This window comes from Echeneis naucrates, chromosome 12, assembly GCF_900963305.1.
Source record: "Echeneis naucrates chromosome 12, fEcheNa1.1, whole genome shotgun sequence".
NCBI lineage: Eukaryota > Metazoa > Chordata > Actinopteri > Carangiformes > Echeneidae > Echeneis > Echeneis naucrates.
Genome location: NC_042522.1, coordinates 14,426,517 through 14,439,501, shown reverse-complemented (window position 1 = coordinate 14,439,501; position 12,985 = coordinate 14,426,517). Strand labels below are relative to the sequence as shown.

At 40.1% G+C, this 12,985-nt stretch overlaps 1 protein-coding gene across 3 annotated transcripts in view; it reads right to left on the bottom strand.

Annotated features, from left to right (window-relative positions):
* Positions 1 to 11,769, bottom strand: part of ctif (CBP80/20-dependent translation initiation factor) — a 41,957-nt gene extending 30,188 nt beyond the window's left edge. For all 3 annotated transcript variants that reach the window (XM_029516263.1, XM_029516264.1, XM_029516265.1), the window contains exons 1-7: positions 11,626 to 11,769; positions 3,803 to 4,043; positions 3,223 to 3,294; positions 2,115 to 2,237; positions 1,477 to 1,550; positions 491 to 595; positions 250 to 328 (exon numbers count right to left, since the gene is read on the bottom strand). In XM_029516263.1, coding sequence (XP_029372123.1) covers positions 250 to 328; positions 491 to 595; positions 1,477 to 1,550; positions 2,115 to 2,237; positions 3,223 to 3,294; positions 3,803 to 3,979 — 630 coding nt within the window. In that variant the 5' untranslated portion in view covers positions 3,980 to 4,043; positions 11,626 to 11,769. The remainder of the gene's footprint in view (positions 1 to 249; positions 329 to 490; positions 596 to 1,476; positions 1,551 to 2,114; positions 2,238 to 3,222; positions 3,295 to 3,802; positions 4,044 to 11,625) is intronic.
* Between the last annotated feature and the right edge of the window lie 1,216 nt (positions 11,770 to 12,985).

Below are 12,985 nucleotides of genomic sequence, written 5' to 3'. Positions count from 1 at the left end.
CAAAACTGCTCTACTGTTGCTTCATATAAGTCAGGAGAGCTGATTAATTTATGATTTTGATGATGAATAGAAGAACTATTGTTCTGCTCACACCACCAGTTTTTTTTTGTTCAGTTATGCCACCAGAGGTCGCTTTCTAACAACTAACATAGAGGCTTTCTGTAAAAAGGACATACTCAACTGTGTCAAATCAACTTAGATGCTATGAAAAGATTCAGTTCCACAAAAGGACAAAACTGTGTGACTTACAGAGCGCAGATGGGGAAGGAACATCTCTATGTCATTCATATCAATGCCGTCATCCTCCTCAAACTTGTTTTTGTTCATCCTGACAAAGAGAATTAACTGTAAACTTAAGGGATGACACATGAATTTTGATCAAAAGTGACAGAGGAGAATTTGAAAGATGTTAACTATGACAATATGGAGTAATGAGAGCAAATTACAATACACAGCAGATAAAAAGCCCGGTCAAAAGCCCAGATCTTACCCCTCTCTGTCAATATGTGGAAGGTGCTTTGATGTTCCTCTAAAATGTTTCCTGTGGAAATGACTGAAGTCCAGTTTTTCTGGCTGCACATCCCAACCTGCCCCTCTTTCATGTAGAGACAAGACAGACTAAAGTTTAGACAGAGCGCATCAAAGCATGTAAAAAAGCAATGTGAAGAAGGAATGTGAGACGATTTTCTATATTATATAATGTATAAATATATAAAATACAAATCTTTTTCTAAAATGTACACAAGAAAACAAAGGATATGGAAAAAAAGATGTCATAAATTCCTCAAAATAACTTAAAGCTTAACATTTTTATGCAACTTTACATTTGCAATATTGAAGATCACCTTATAAGTATGGGATTGACATGAGTGGCACCATAGTTTGGAAACTGATTTTTTTACTTTTTTCCCTGGTCTGCTGACTGCTCACAAGTGCCAACGTGGCTGAGACCTACGTATCTGAAGCCGTCATGCTGCAGTTGCCATGGCGACCGGTTTCCCAGACCACCCCCAGCCTCAGCCTCAGCGCAATTAATAAATGTCCTACTCACTTCCATTTTTTCCCCCTTTCATTCTTCTCCAAGTTTCAGGCCCTGCTCTTGTCAGTCATTTAATCACAAGATCTACTTTAAGGCATTGCTTGTGAAAAGTTACACAAAGGTACATACATTTTGGATTAACATGTATTCCTCACGTAAAAATCTGAAATTAACTGGGTCCAGGAAGACTAAATCTGAGCAATGATGCCTCTGGGTAATCAGGTTGAGAAAAATTTAGACAGAGGTCCTCAAATGACAATGAAAACTGATATTAACAACTAAAATCAAGATTTGAGAAAGTCAAAGTGAAAAGGCCAACCAAAACAAAGAACAAGAGACTGGTGTGTATTATATCATATTACTCCCACAAACTATGGTTGGATTCAGACTTAGTAGGCTGTACAACATGCAAGTTTGTGAGACAGCAAGACACCTACCCATGTGAATCCATTGTGTTGGCAGCCCATATGTCTGTGCCTAGGATGTCAAAGGAGCCGTCTCTGTTCCCATTCTAGACAGCACACAAGGAAAAGTTTAACATGATGACAAAACAATTCTTAGCACATCATCTCTAACTTATCTAGCATACTTGGCTAATATAGTTTTGTACCTACAATATCCCCTCAGTATTTGTGCTTTTAAATAAAAGGGTATTCTACAAACATTGCGCAGCCTTGCAAAAAAGTCAAAGGACTCGCAGGAAAAAAGACAACAAAAAACAAACAATCAAATAGTCAAAAAGAAGCATGAATAGCGTGGTTTGGAGTTCCTGTTGTAGGCCATTCTTCATGTGCAAAATTGGTGGAGTGGCCAATTAACATTTAACAATGATGAAGTATTGTGGTGATGTATTTTAATGCTCACGAAGCTGAGTAAAGAGTCCAGAGGGAAAAACACAATATGAGCCTGTCAAGAGACATGTAGCAGAACTAGCAAATTTATCGGGACCTCAAAGTCTCATAAAAACTGACATTCTCTCTCTTCTAGTAATTTCTTTCAGAGGCAGTGACTGAGGGAACACTGAGGGGATATCGTAATAGCAAAGAGAAAACACATAACACAATTGGATCAGCACCTTAGCAGGGCATTTGAACTGGTTGTTTCTGCCTCTGCTGCCAGAGCGTGAGCCAGAACCTGGTCTCGATCCTGAACTGGGTCTGGAGCCTGTACTGCCGTTACTGCTGTGTTCCCACTCGTCCTGTAGAGTTGAGAAAAGACAGCTCTTGTGTGAATAATGAATTGTTGTTGGATTTGTTTCACTGAGTTTGACAGTGTACTACACTAGAAAAGAAATGTTAAAAGGTTCAAAAATCGCTTTGCTAGCTCTTTCATATCATCATCATATTTCCTCAAGTTAACTGTCAAAACAAATTGAAAATGAAAGGTTCATGATTTCTGGGACTCCGTTTTTTGATCTACTGATATAAATACTGAGATTTCAATTTGGGTACCTTCTGCAAGCTCCTTTGTATTTTGGAGTCATGCTGTTTCTTCCTCACTGTTTACTTCTTTATGAGTCATTCCAATGAATCTCTGAGGAGCAATAATGATCTAAATCTTACACACAGACACATTTAGCTGACTAATTGAGTGATAATTATTTAGGATCATTCAGTGTCTGACTCTAGCCCTGCAGTATCTCATGTTAGTCATTAAAAGCATGCTTTGTCTGCTGCAACTGCTGACGAGCTATAAAGCACTTAGAGCTGGTCTCTTTACATGAACACACAGAACTGAGAACATACCCATTAATCTTCATCAGAACAGAAGGAGTAAGTAGTGAATGTTTAATGCACAAACACCAATCATTAATCTCTCAAATATAATAAAATGGTTCTTGCACAAAAGAATTTGGTAAGTAAAAAAAAAAAATAATAATAATAGAGATACTCAGATTGATCTGATGCTGATCATAATCGGCCGATACTGGCTAAAAATAGCTTGATCAGCTTGACCTACAAATGGTGCACTCCCTTCTAGATTATAGATAAAAGATATGGTAGATTCTCAAACCGCTACCATTCTGTTATTGGCAATCAGCAGATCACGATTTTGGTGATTGTGCCCAAAACTACTGATCGGAGCATTTCTAATAAATAAAGGTCAATAGTAGGGTAAAACGTAAAAGTAAGGTGAATACTGTTCAATTAGCAGAACCCTTCGATGCACACATGCATACCTACCGGCTTGGATGAGCCTCTCCCCCGTGAAGATGTGAAGCTGCCATCTCTCTTGTCAATGCAGTCGTCCGTCCACTAGAAGAGAGAAATGCAATAAGAAGTTGCTATCATTTCTGAAAGTGGTTGGGTTTTTTATGGGTAAATAAGGACTACAAACTAACACAAAAGTAAAGGCAGGAAACTAAATGCAAGGAAAACCTGCTTTGAATCACAATCACAAATATTTTATTAATGAGAGGTTTCTTGACAAAGGTTCTTGTATTAGTGATTCAAAATAGCATCATTGTTTTTGAGCCCATCTTCGGGTTATTTTGTGTCTGTACATATACTGTATGAATGGATGCATAGAAGACAAATTACATCAAAGCAGCACGAGTGTGTGGTGAAAACATATGGGCTGCATATCCATACACTAGCCACCCTGGATATGTCTTGTTTACATATACATTTTAATAATAAGGGGAGCTGGTGCAACCCTCCGTTGTGTTATGGAACATCTGAAACCCACCACGAGATTCCCTTGCAAAACATAACCACTGCTCCTACCAGATAAGGACGCTAACAATCGTAAGACGTGTCTGACCTGTGGCACCTTGCCACCATTGTCCAAATCCAAGTCTCCATCTGCCTTGTCTCCCAGAAGCCCCTGCACCTGATACTCCAGGACGTAGCTGTCGATGAAGCGCTCCAACTCTTCTATTTCCTGTGAACGTGTGCTCCCAGCCTCAGACGATGCAGACGCTACTGAGGAATTCTCCATGGCAACCAGTGCTGCAAGTGGCGAGGGGGGAGGAGGAGGAGGGGGAGGGAAGGAGGAAAGTGACCTGTACAGAGAGGAAAATAAAATGATGCAGAGGAGTAAGCTGACACACTCAGCATGACTCCCTTACCTTGCTTCCTTTCAACTTCCCAGCATTCAAAGACGGTGCAAAGCCTTGTTAATGACAAAAAACATCCATATTTGCAGTGTGCTTCCAAAGTACCCAACAGCAAATGTGCCCTGGTTTGGCACTACACTGCATCCATCTTCTGAAAAAACTTAATTTGTTTGGCCAAATGTCAACTCAATATTAATTTCTCAGTTTGGTTTCCCACCTCTTCCCTGCTGTCACTCTCTCTGGACTGTAGGTGTGTGATCAGCTGACCTGAGGCCAACAGGCAAGCAGCTTCCTGCCTGCCTGTCTATGGCTACTAAGCTCCTTTGCATCACAGCTTGATCACCAGCCATGAAAAGAGGATTTATGGCCTTGGAGCACGCAGAATGGTATCTGCTGAACCCTGGGGGACGCACTGGGGAGCCCTGTGCATTTGCAGCCAGCTAGGTCTAGGTCTAGGTCTAATGCCTTTCTTTTGGTTTTGGCTGCAGGGATAACAAATATTATAGTAATCTAAAGTGTTAAATACCTGATGACTATCTTCAGTCATTAAGTCCAAGCTTACTATCTGCTGCAGTTTTGTAGGATGAGTTCCCCTTTCAAATTCACAAAACCACAAAGTATAGAAAGAAATATAACTGCACTTTTTCAATATAACTAAAATAAAATCAATGTCCTTTATGAGTATCAGTAATACCAAGAAAAATGCTATTACACTGCACCAAGAGGGAAATGCTTCATTAGAAGATCAGACCTCGGCAATAAGATCCCTATTGAGCAAAACTGGAACCTGAACCATCCTCTTGTTGAATAACTGCCCAGCTAATTTCCTTTATGGACATTTCAGGCTAATGCTTTAATCCAGTCATACTACGTGGCATGGTCAATATGACCGAAGCTGATCTAGTGTCAATAGTGCAATCCTTCCAGACAATGATGCCAGAGCTTTTATTAGTGCAATGACTTGCAGTTAGTGAGCCTGAGCCATCAGCACTCAGAGCATTGAAGAGGTTTTTCTTTAGACAATAAAATACATGAATAAGTACATATCAATAAGCATATATGCAAGTGCATAAATAGCAACTTTGTCTGTGTATGTAAGATAAGATGTGGTTTCTTTTTGTCTGTTGCTAACAAGAAAAAAAAATCTAAACAAAAGAGAATCACACTTGGTATTCAGAGCAATTTTACAGCATTGGACATATTACACTTAAAACTACTAGCTGTGTTTCTGTTTTCCCGACTACATATGAGTAAACCAAAATTCTGTTAGCTCAGGTCAAATAACACGGATATCACTGAGTCATCCAAGTCATGTCACAATCCAGTGGCATCCTTCTTTGACAGCCTCCTAACACACAGTTTACTTGCCAGTCAAATATTCCTAAACATTAACATGTGGTACTGCATACTGTAATACACTTGAGCATTACAGCTGCACAACAGCCCTGCATTGAGCATGACTATAGTTATACCTGGTCTTCAATTTTGTCAGATTGCACATGCGAGTTTCTGAAGTAAATAGAGCAAAGTTTAACTCAAACACAGCTAAAATGAATGGAGAGGCACACAGGAAAAATAAGATGTTTGCAACAATGAGTCAACTGGTGCATACTGATCATGGAAAGAGTCCAGTCTGTTGTCCTACTCTTGTCCTTGAGACAGAGTATAGAATTACTGCCTATGGGAAAGCTGCCAGTAGCTATTGACACATCCATTTATACAGCTCTTATCTAGTTCTGCCATTTGCCTCATTATCAATCAGCATCCTACATATTATGCATTATCATAGGATGACACCAGTGTATGTAAAATGGGACTTAAAGTCCTATCTATGCTGCTCCGTTTTATAACATGACACCAAACCTGTTTCAGTTCATACTGTGAAGATCTGGTATGGTGCTGGCTGTTGTCTACTTTTCATTTGCTTGCAGAAATTATTTTTCCAGTTTGTCATAATAACATCAATGTGCTTCTGGTGGAGGACAAACTTGTTTGCCTTGGTTGATACACATTTGCTCACTTGTGAACGACAAAAGGAACGGTAGAGAAGAGGAGGTTTGAAAAAGACCAAAGATTAATTTGACCCAGATGAAGAAAAGGCTGCTATCTTAAGCATAGACGAGAAAAACAAACATAGATGACATGAATATAGAAAGCAGACCGGTGGCCCCTCTGAACTTCAGCTAAACAGAGAAACTGACTCTGCAAGGTCAGACCACAAATAGCATTACAAGACATCTCCCATTTAATAAACACAAGTCTTATTTTGGCAGCGCATAGACCCCGAGATGATGCAATGATGTAAGGTTCCATTTAAGAAGATGACACTGATGCAGATGCTGAGGGGCCTTCATGAAAACAAAAAACTGTTTGCATGTTAAGTAAGCCTATCTCTTCTCCTTCACACAAAAAGAGAGAATGATTCACTGCTGGGGCTACTACCATGCCAGAACACCTGACTGAGGTGTGAATAGTTTTGATACACTGCGGGTCATTGCTGGAGTTTGACTAGGAAGTTTTGATCCTGACAGATAGAGGGTTGTTACGCTAAATCAGTGGCATAGCTTTTAATCAATTAATCTGCCCTGAAAATAATTACTGCATTGTTTTGTGTCAGATAATTGTAAAGAACAGCCATCACAGTTTCCAAAACCTCAAGATGACACATGGAGATTGCTTGTTTAATCATCCATTCAAAAAGCAAAAGATATTAAGCAGAGAAAACAAAGAAAAGCTACTAATATGCATGATTAGGTGAAACCAGAGAATTTCCTACTTGAATTATGGCATCTTTACTAAAGGATTTGTTAAATTTTTGTTGATCTGACAGTAGATTATTTGAGTAAGCTGTTTTACTGTGAGAGAAAAAAAAATAAAGCTGTTGAAGAATTGTGGGGTCAGTCAGTCAATTTGATGAAGCAGTTTGCTGCACTGGTTATCAATGTATATATATCCACTGGGCTGGAAGTGCACAGATCATTATAATGTGAGACCATTTCCATTTTCGTTTGTCTGTCCCACTCTCCTTTCAGTCCCTCATCCCACATTAATCACTCCTCCTCTGTCCCTTCCTGTCTCCACCCTTTCACACTCAAGTTTACCAGCTGTACCAATAAAGAGCTGCCTGCTCATCTGTTGAGGCCATTGATGATTTTGAATAAACTGAAATGATTCAGCAGTCCACAACCATGCTTAGTTGGGTGACCTCAATTTTCAACTAACCACTGGTTGGACACATTAGTACTCAGAGTTTCAAGTCGACTGAATTGCATGATACAATAATAAACAGTCAGGGAAAGCGTTCAAAAAATGTGTTTGGAGGCAATGACACTCCAGGCAAATAGAGAAGAATCCAGAATGTCAAATGTAAAGCATTGTGTGTACAGAATGACCATACTGTGCCCAAAGTCCAGCACCAACCAGACAGACACTAAACTGGCCAGACAGACACAGCATGGCAGTGGGCAGCACACTGTTTCTTTGTTCATGAAGCAGTGATGACAGCAAATCTAACATGCTCTATAATAGATATCTTGCAAAGAGAAACAATTGTTATCATGGGCCTTGAGCAAAGCGACTCTGTAATAAAGATATGGAAAAACTAATACATACTGTGAGATTGGTAGGTAAGAAGGCCTGATAATGTGGCGATTTTTCCAAGACCATGAATATCTCCTTTTTCTTCGTGCATTTTGATTCAGTAAAGAGAGCTCAACTCTAATACAAGGCTGAGGGCTGCCTTATTTTATTAAAATTTACTGATTTAAAATTTCATGATGACAGTAAAAACAATCTGTCTGAAAATAAAATTAATGATCTGTTCTCAAGATTAATGACAACAAATTTCTTTCTGGATGAAATAGTAGGATAACGCATGACAACTATATCAAACATTATCATCTTGAATCGACAGACACATTCCCACCAAAGTAGACGGTAGACATAGTCTCCTAACAAATCACCCTGGCTGCATTGGGCTGCATGGTATAACACAGAAAACACAACAAGCCCTGAGCCATCAATGATGTGCAGTCTTTGATACGTTTACACACCAACCAAAGAGTAAGAACAATAATCCCTAAAACCCAAACAGTGATGAACAACAAATACAGTCTCCTCAGTGGGAGTCCAAGTAAATGTTCTCACCCCATGCAGCTAGAGCTGCTAATAGTTTTAATCTGGTCTACCACTGACTGGCCATCTCAACAAAGTCACACATGGGTTTGAATATAATTTGGACAGCATGGTGATTATCAATATATAAAAAAACAAAAACGTGTAAAACAAAAACGAGTATGTGTTTTTAATCTTATGGAGTCACACATTTGACTCTTCAACTTGAGCATAGTAATTCAAAAACAGGAACACGCAAGAAACAAAACTTCAGCGGTTTGAAAAATAAGTGGCTCTGCAAGAAAATTATTTTTAATTGCATATGGTGTACTGGAGTACTTATCTTTTCTGTGCAGCCTCTGGTACTCTGCACTGCATTTCTCTGTACCTTATAAACAGATCCAATAAAACAATTTATTCATGTTTTTATGGTATCCTTTTGGATATTTGAGAATTTAAATAGAAAGTACAGTTTTTGCTCAGGTTTTCATGCCCTTCAGAGTCATGTCTGAAGTCAGGGTGTACACTGGCAAGATAACACTAAAATAAAGGGAGAACACGCGTACAACCTTCTCAGGTGAAAGTAACAATCCCTAGAGTGTCATTTATGAAGGCATAAGCAAAATTTTGAATGAGAAATTTGCATTTGTAGAGTTAAGGAATACAAACCAACTTCAAAGGAGTGTTGTAATTCCTGCCTGCCATTCATTGTAACAAGCTGTTGTGAGTAAATTTGTTTACTCATACAGTGTGTGAGCTGGATGACCTGAATATAGAAGAGCAGACCAGTGAGGGAAAGCATGCACAAGCACACACAAGGAGGTCCAAGTGTGTGTGTATGTGTATACATGCATTTAACAATAGCCTTATTGTCTCCCTTTGCCCCTGTAGTGACCTAATGAGAGGGGATTGGCCTTGTGCAGTACTGTGGAACGGTAGCCCAACAATGCCATTCTGTCTAAATCTTTACATACACATACATATGCGTGCACGCACACACACATGCAACAAAAGACCTGGCAAACAACTGAGGGTGTGTAATAACGCTCACGGCCTCCACAACCTGTATGGAGTGTAAGAAGTTCTGAGGCCTCAGAACTGAATGTGAACAAAAGTGAAAAGGGAGACAACAAAGGTCAGTCTGCAACAAAACAGTGACCATTATCTGTGAGGGTTGAACACACGGGAAATAGCAGCAACATGTCAGCAATACAGAGACCAGAGCTGCTTGTTTCCTAAATATGCTGGGATTATCATGGGGTTCATAATATGTTAGCGAACTTCTCTGCATCCCTGCACTAAGCTAAAGGAGTCAAATTTTCATCTTTACACCATCTAAGAACTCTTTGCTCACAAAGCAACTGAACGTTTCCCTCAATCATGGCCCATGTTATCTCCCTGTGTCTCCTTCTTCTCTTTCCACACTCCGTCTTCCATGAGCATTAGTTCCCACTGAAATGAGGCGACGTCTCTGCTTTGCAGCTTGACTCAGGGTGTTCCAGTTTTTGGCAGGCAACTCCCACTCTTGCCATAATATGCAGCTGTGGCCACTACTCCACCACATTCTTGAAATCACCACATGCATATAAATGGGCATGCATCACAACTATAAACATTAGCCCATTTCATAGGGTTCCCTTTAAGAAGAAGCACGGGGTTGAAAGTCCCATGCTGAACCCTGGGACCATTGATTGATTGATAGTACTCTGGGATTGATTTTTCATTTCCTTTCATTGTTTGATCTCTGAGGGCAAAGTTCAACACCTCAGTCCCCCTCCCCATCGAGCATATGTATATACATAGAGAGAGAGAGAGTGATTAAATATTAGATCGGTTTTATGGAATAGGACCCTGAATAAATAATTACCTGTGATTGATTTATACACAGATAAACTCTATATCATGTACTTGTGAAAGAAATGTTTTCTCCATGAATGTTTAAACAAAATCTAGAAAATCTATCTAAAATTTTTGTGTGCTTTTTTTTTTTACTTATTTCAGTAAAATAACAAACAAACAAACATAGATTTTGACCACAGGCTTGTGGCCAACTCAAATGTCTCCAGTGTACTATGAATACTGGATACAGGATGAGACACTGGCTAAACCTGACAAACTGCTTGGCAGACTAATGCATGTTCACGATTGAGGCACCGCTATAATACTGGAACTTGGCAATGGATCACCCATGTGTCTTTTTATTCATTCAGAAAAACAAATGCTCCTCTCAGTGGGTTTGGTAAAATCAAATAATTTTTGTTATCCTGTTTTCTGTACAGAGGTCTCACTCAGGTCTTAAGGGTCTGTAGTGTGACTTGTGGTGGCATGCAAACATTCCTTGACATCCATGCAAAGCAATGAAAAGCAGGAATCTCTGGAATGTTATGAGCAGACTTCAGTACAACCTTGAGGACTCCTTACAGGACTGATCGTCGCCTGTTAAGTGTCTCAATTTAAAATGGATTCGTTGGTATGTACTTCTTTCTTAAGGTGGTACGCCTTTTTTCCCAGCTCATGCTCCACGTGGTTTACATTTGTGCCATCCCGTGCTAGTCCAGTGATAATTATTCAAAGTAACCTTCAAACCAGAACAACTGTTTGTATCTGCCTCCGTCGGGATGACAGTTCCTTCTTCAGGTAGTAGCTGATGACATTACAGTGATTTATCTCCGTCCTGGATGGCACCGGATGTGATCCGGTCTTTGTTGTGAGGGCGAACAGCTGACACAAGCTGCTGATCTGCTGCAATCTCAGCTCCTTTACAGACCACATTAACATCTGACCACTCGTTCCTATCCTGCAACTGTAAGGCGCCATTGCTGAAACCAAACACAAAGCCAACTTGACACCAACGATACGCTGACTATTACCTACTTTACTCATATTTTGCGCTCCCAAAACCACGCCCATGCTGTCTCGGATGCTAGTGCTACGTCCATCAATTAGCAAGGTGGTGTATCCAGACGGGACGGCGGTGCTGGGGTCGTGTTGAACGGCCGCACCGTGATGCCCCTGTCACGGCGGCAGAGCCACATCTGGCGGCGGCCGCGCGGCCTGATGTGTCCGCCCTGTCCGCGCACCGCCGGTGACAATGGTGACGCAAGCTTTGCGGCTAAACCAGCCGGGCTAACGTTAGCTAGCTCTAAAGTACACAACCGTAAACAACCACAGGCCACACATTAAGGACTGCAAACCGCCGTCCGACAACTGCGCTACATCAACAGGTCTCCAAGTGGAGGTAAAAATAAAACAAATAAACAAAACAGGTCATTCTCAGCAAAAAAAACCAAAACAAAACAGCGAATGTTTTAAAAACTGTTATGTGCTTTTTTTTTTAACGGTTGCAGCACTACAACGGTCACACAAACATACACATACAAATCTTCAACGGGCTCAGAATGAGACAAGCATTTACCCGACGTGAGATTCTGACTCCTGGCGAACCCGGGATCCCCCCCTGAGATCAAATCCGCCGTGTCATGGGTGTGTTTCTCAAAACGAGAAGGGGGGAAAGAGGATTAGGTGTCTGGTGGTAACTCCGACGTCCCGGACTGAGGAAAGAGGCGATGCAGGAATGTGACGTCCAGTCCGGTCTGCTGGCAGCGTTGACACGTGCACCGAGGAGCGGGGCATTGTGGGAAAGGTAGTTCAGTACTGGAGTAAACAGACCAGTGGCTGCCATTTAGGATCAAAAGCTTCCTATTTAACACCCGCTGACAAACGAAACTAAACACAAGTATGGGAAGTCAGACCACCCTTTGGCCTGCCTCCCGTGAATCTAAGTGATGAAGCAAAAGTTTATTATTGTTGCTACAGGTGGAAACTAATATGAACAATAACACAAATAAATAAATAAACCTTCTTTCATTTTAGTTCACAGATTCTTTCTGCTATCACTAAGACAACAAACACAATTCATGTATTTACGTACTGTGCAGATTCACAATGACACTGGGTAAGGTATATAAGGTGTACAGGGCAATTACCTGGGGGAAGTTTGGAATTCACTGTTAAGCAATTAAAGAAGAAGAAGTTTTATTGTCATTCTACTGAGATACAACAATATTTAGTTTGGGAGCAAATCTTACTAGTAGCGGCCACAGTGTCACTTATAGGGATGGCAAATATGAAAGTAGAATAAATCCATGTGTTTCAACAAAGAATAAGAATAAGCATAGAATATGTACAATATGTAGTAGTGGAAAGGGTAGTTCAATTGTGCATCTTTGGACTGTGGGAGGAAGCCAGAGGGACAGAGAGAACATCCAAACTCCACAAAGCACCCAGCAATCGAATCCAGAACCTTCTTGCTGTGAGGCAGCGGCACTAACCACCAAACCACCATGCCAGCAGTGTATAAAAGGTTAATCAGGAGTATAGACATATATAGCCACATCATTAAGGCCATACATACATAAAGGCATCATTCTGAAATTTTCCATGACTGATAAATGTCTAAATAATCATCAATCAAAATTGTGTAATCATGTGAATCATAATTCCCTTTATTAACGGGTGTATCTCTTTATTAACACCTTAACATTTTGTTAGTTTTTAAACTAGTTAGTTAAAAAAATTACAAATTAAGCACAACCAATGGTATATTGGAAACTCCCTTTTCTTGCAAAACACACATTTTGGCAAACATTTGCCTACATTGTAAAATTTGTAATTACACTAATTTAATAGCTATTGCAGGCATATTTCACAAAATTGTGGCTGTAATTTAACAATAGCATGACTTTTTTTTTTTTTTTTTTGCTGATGACTGTTCG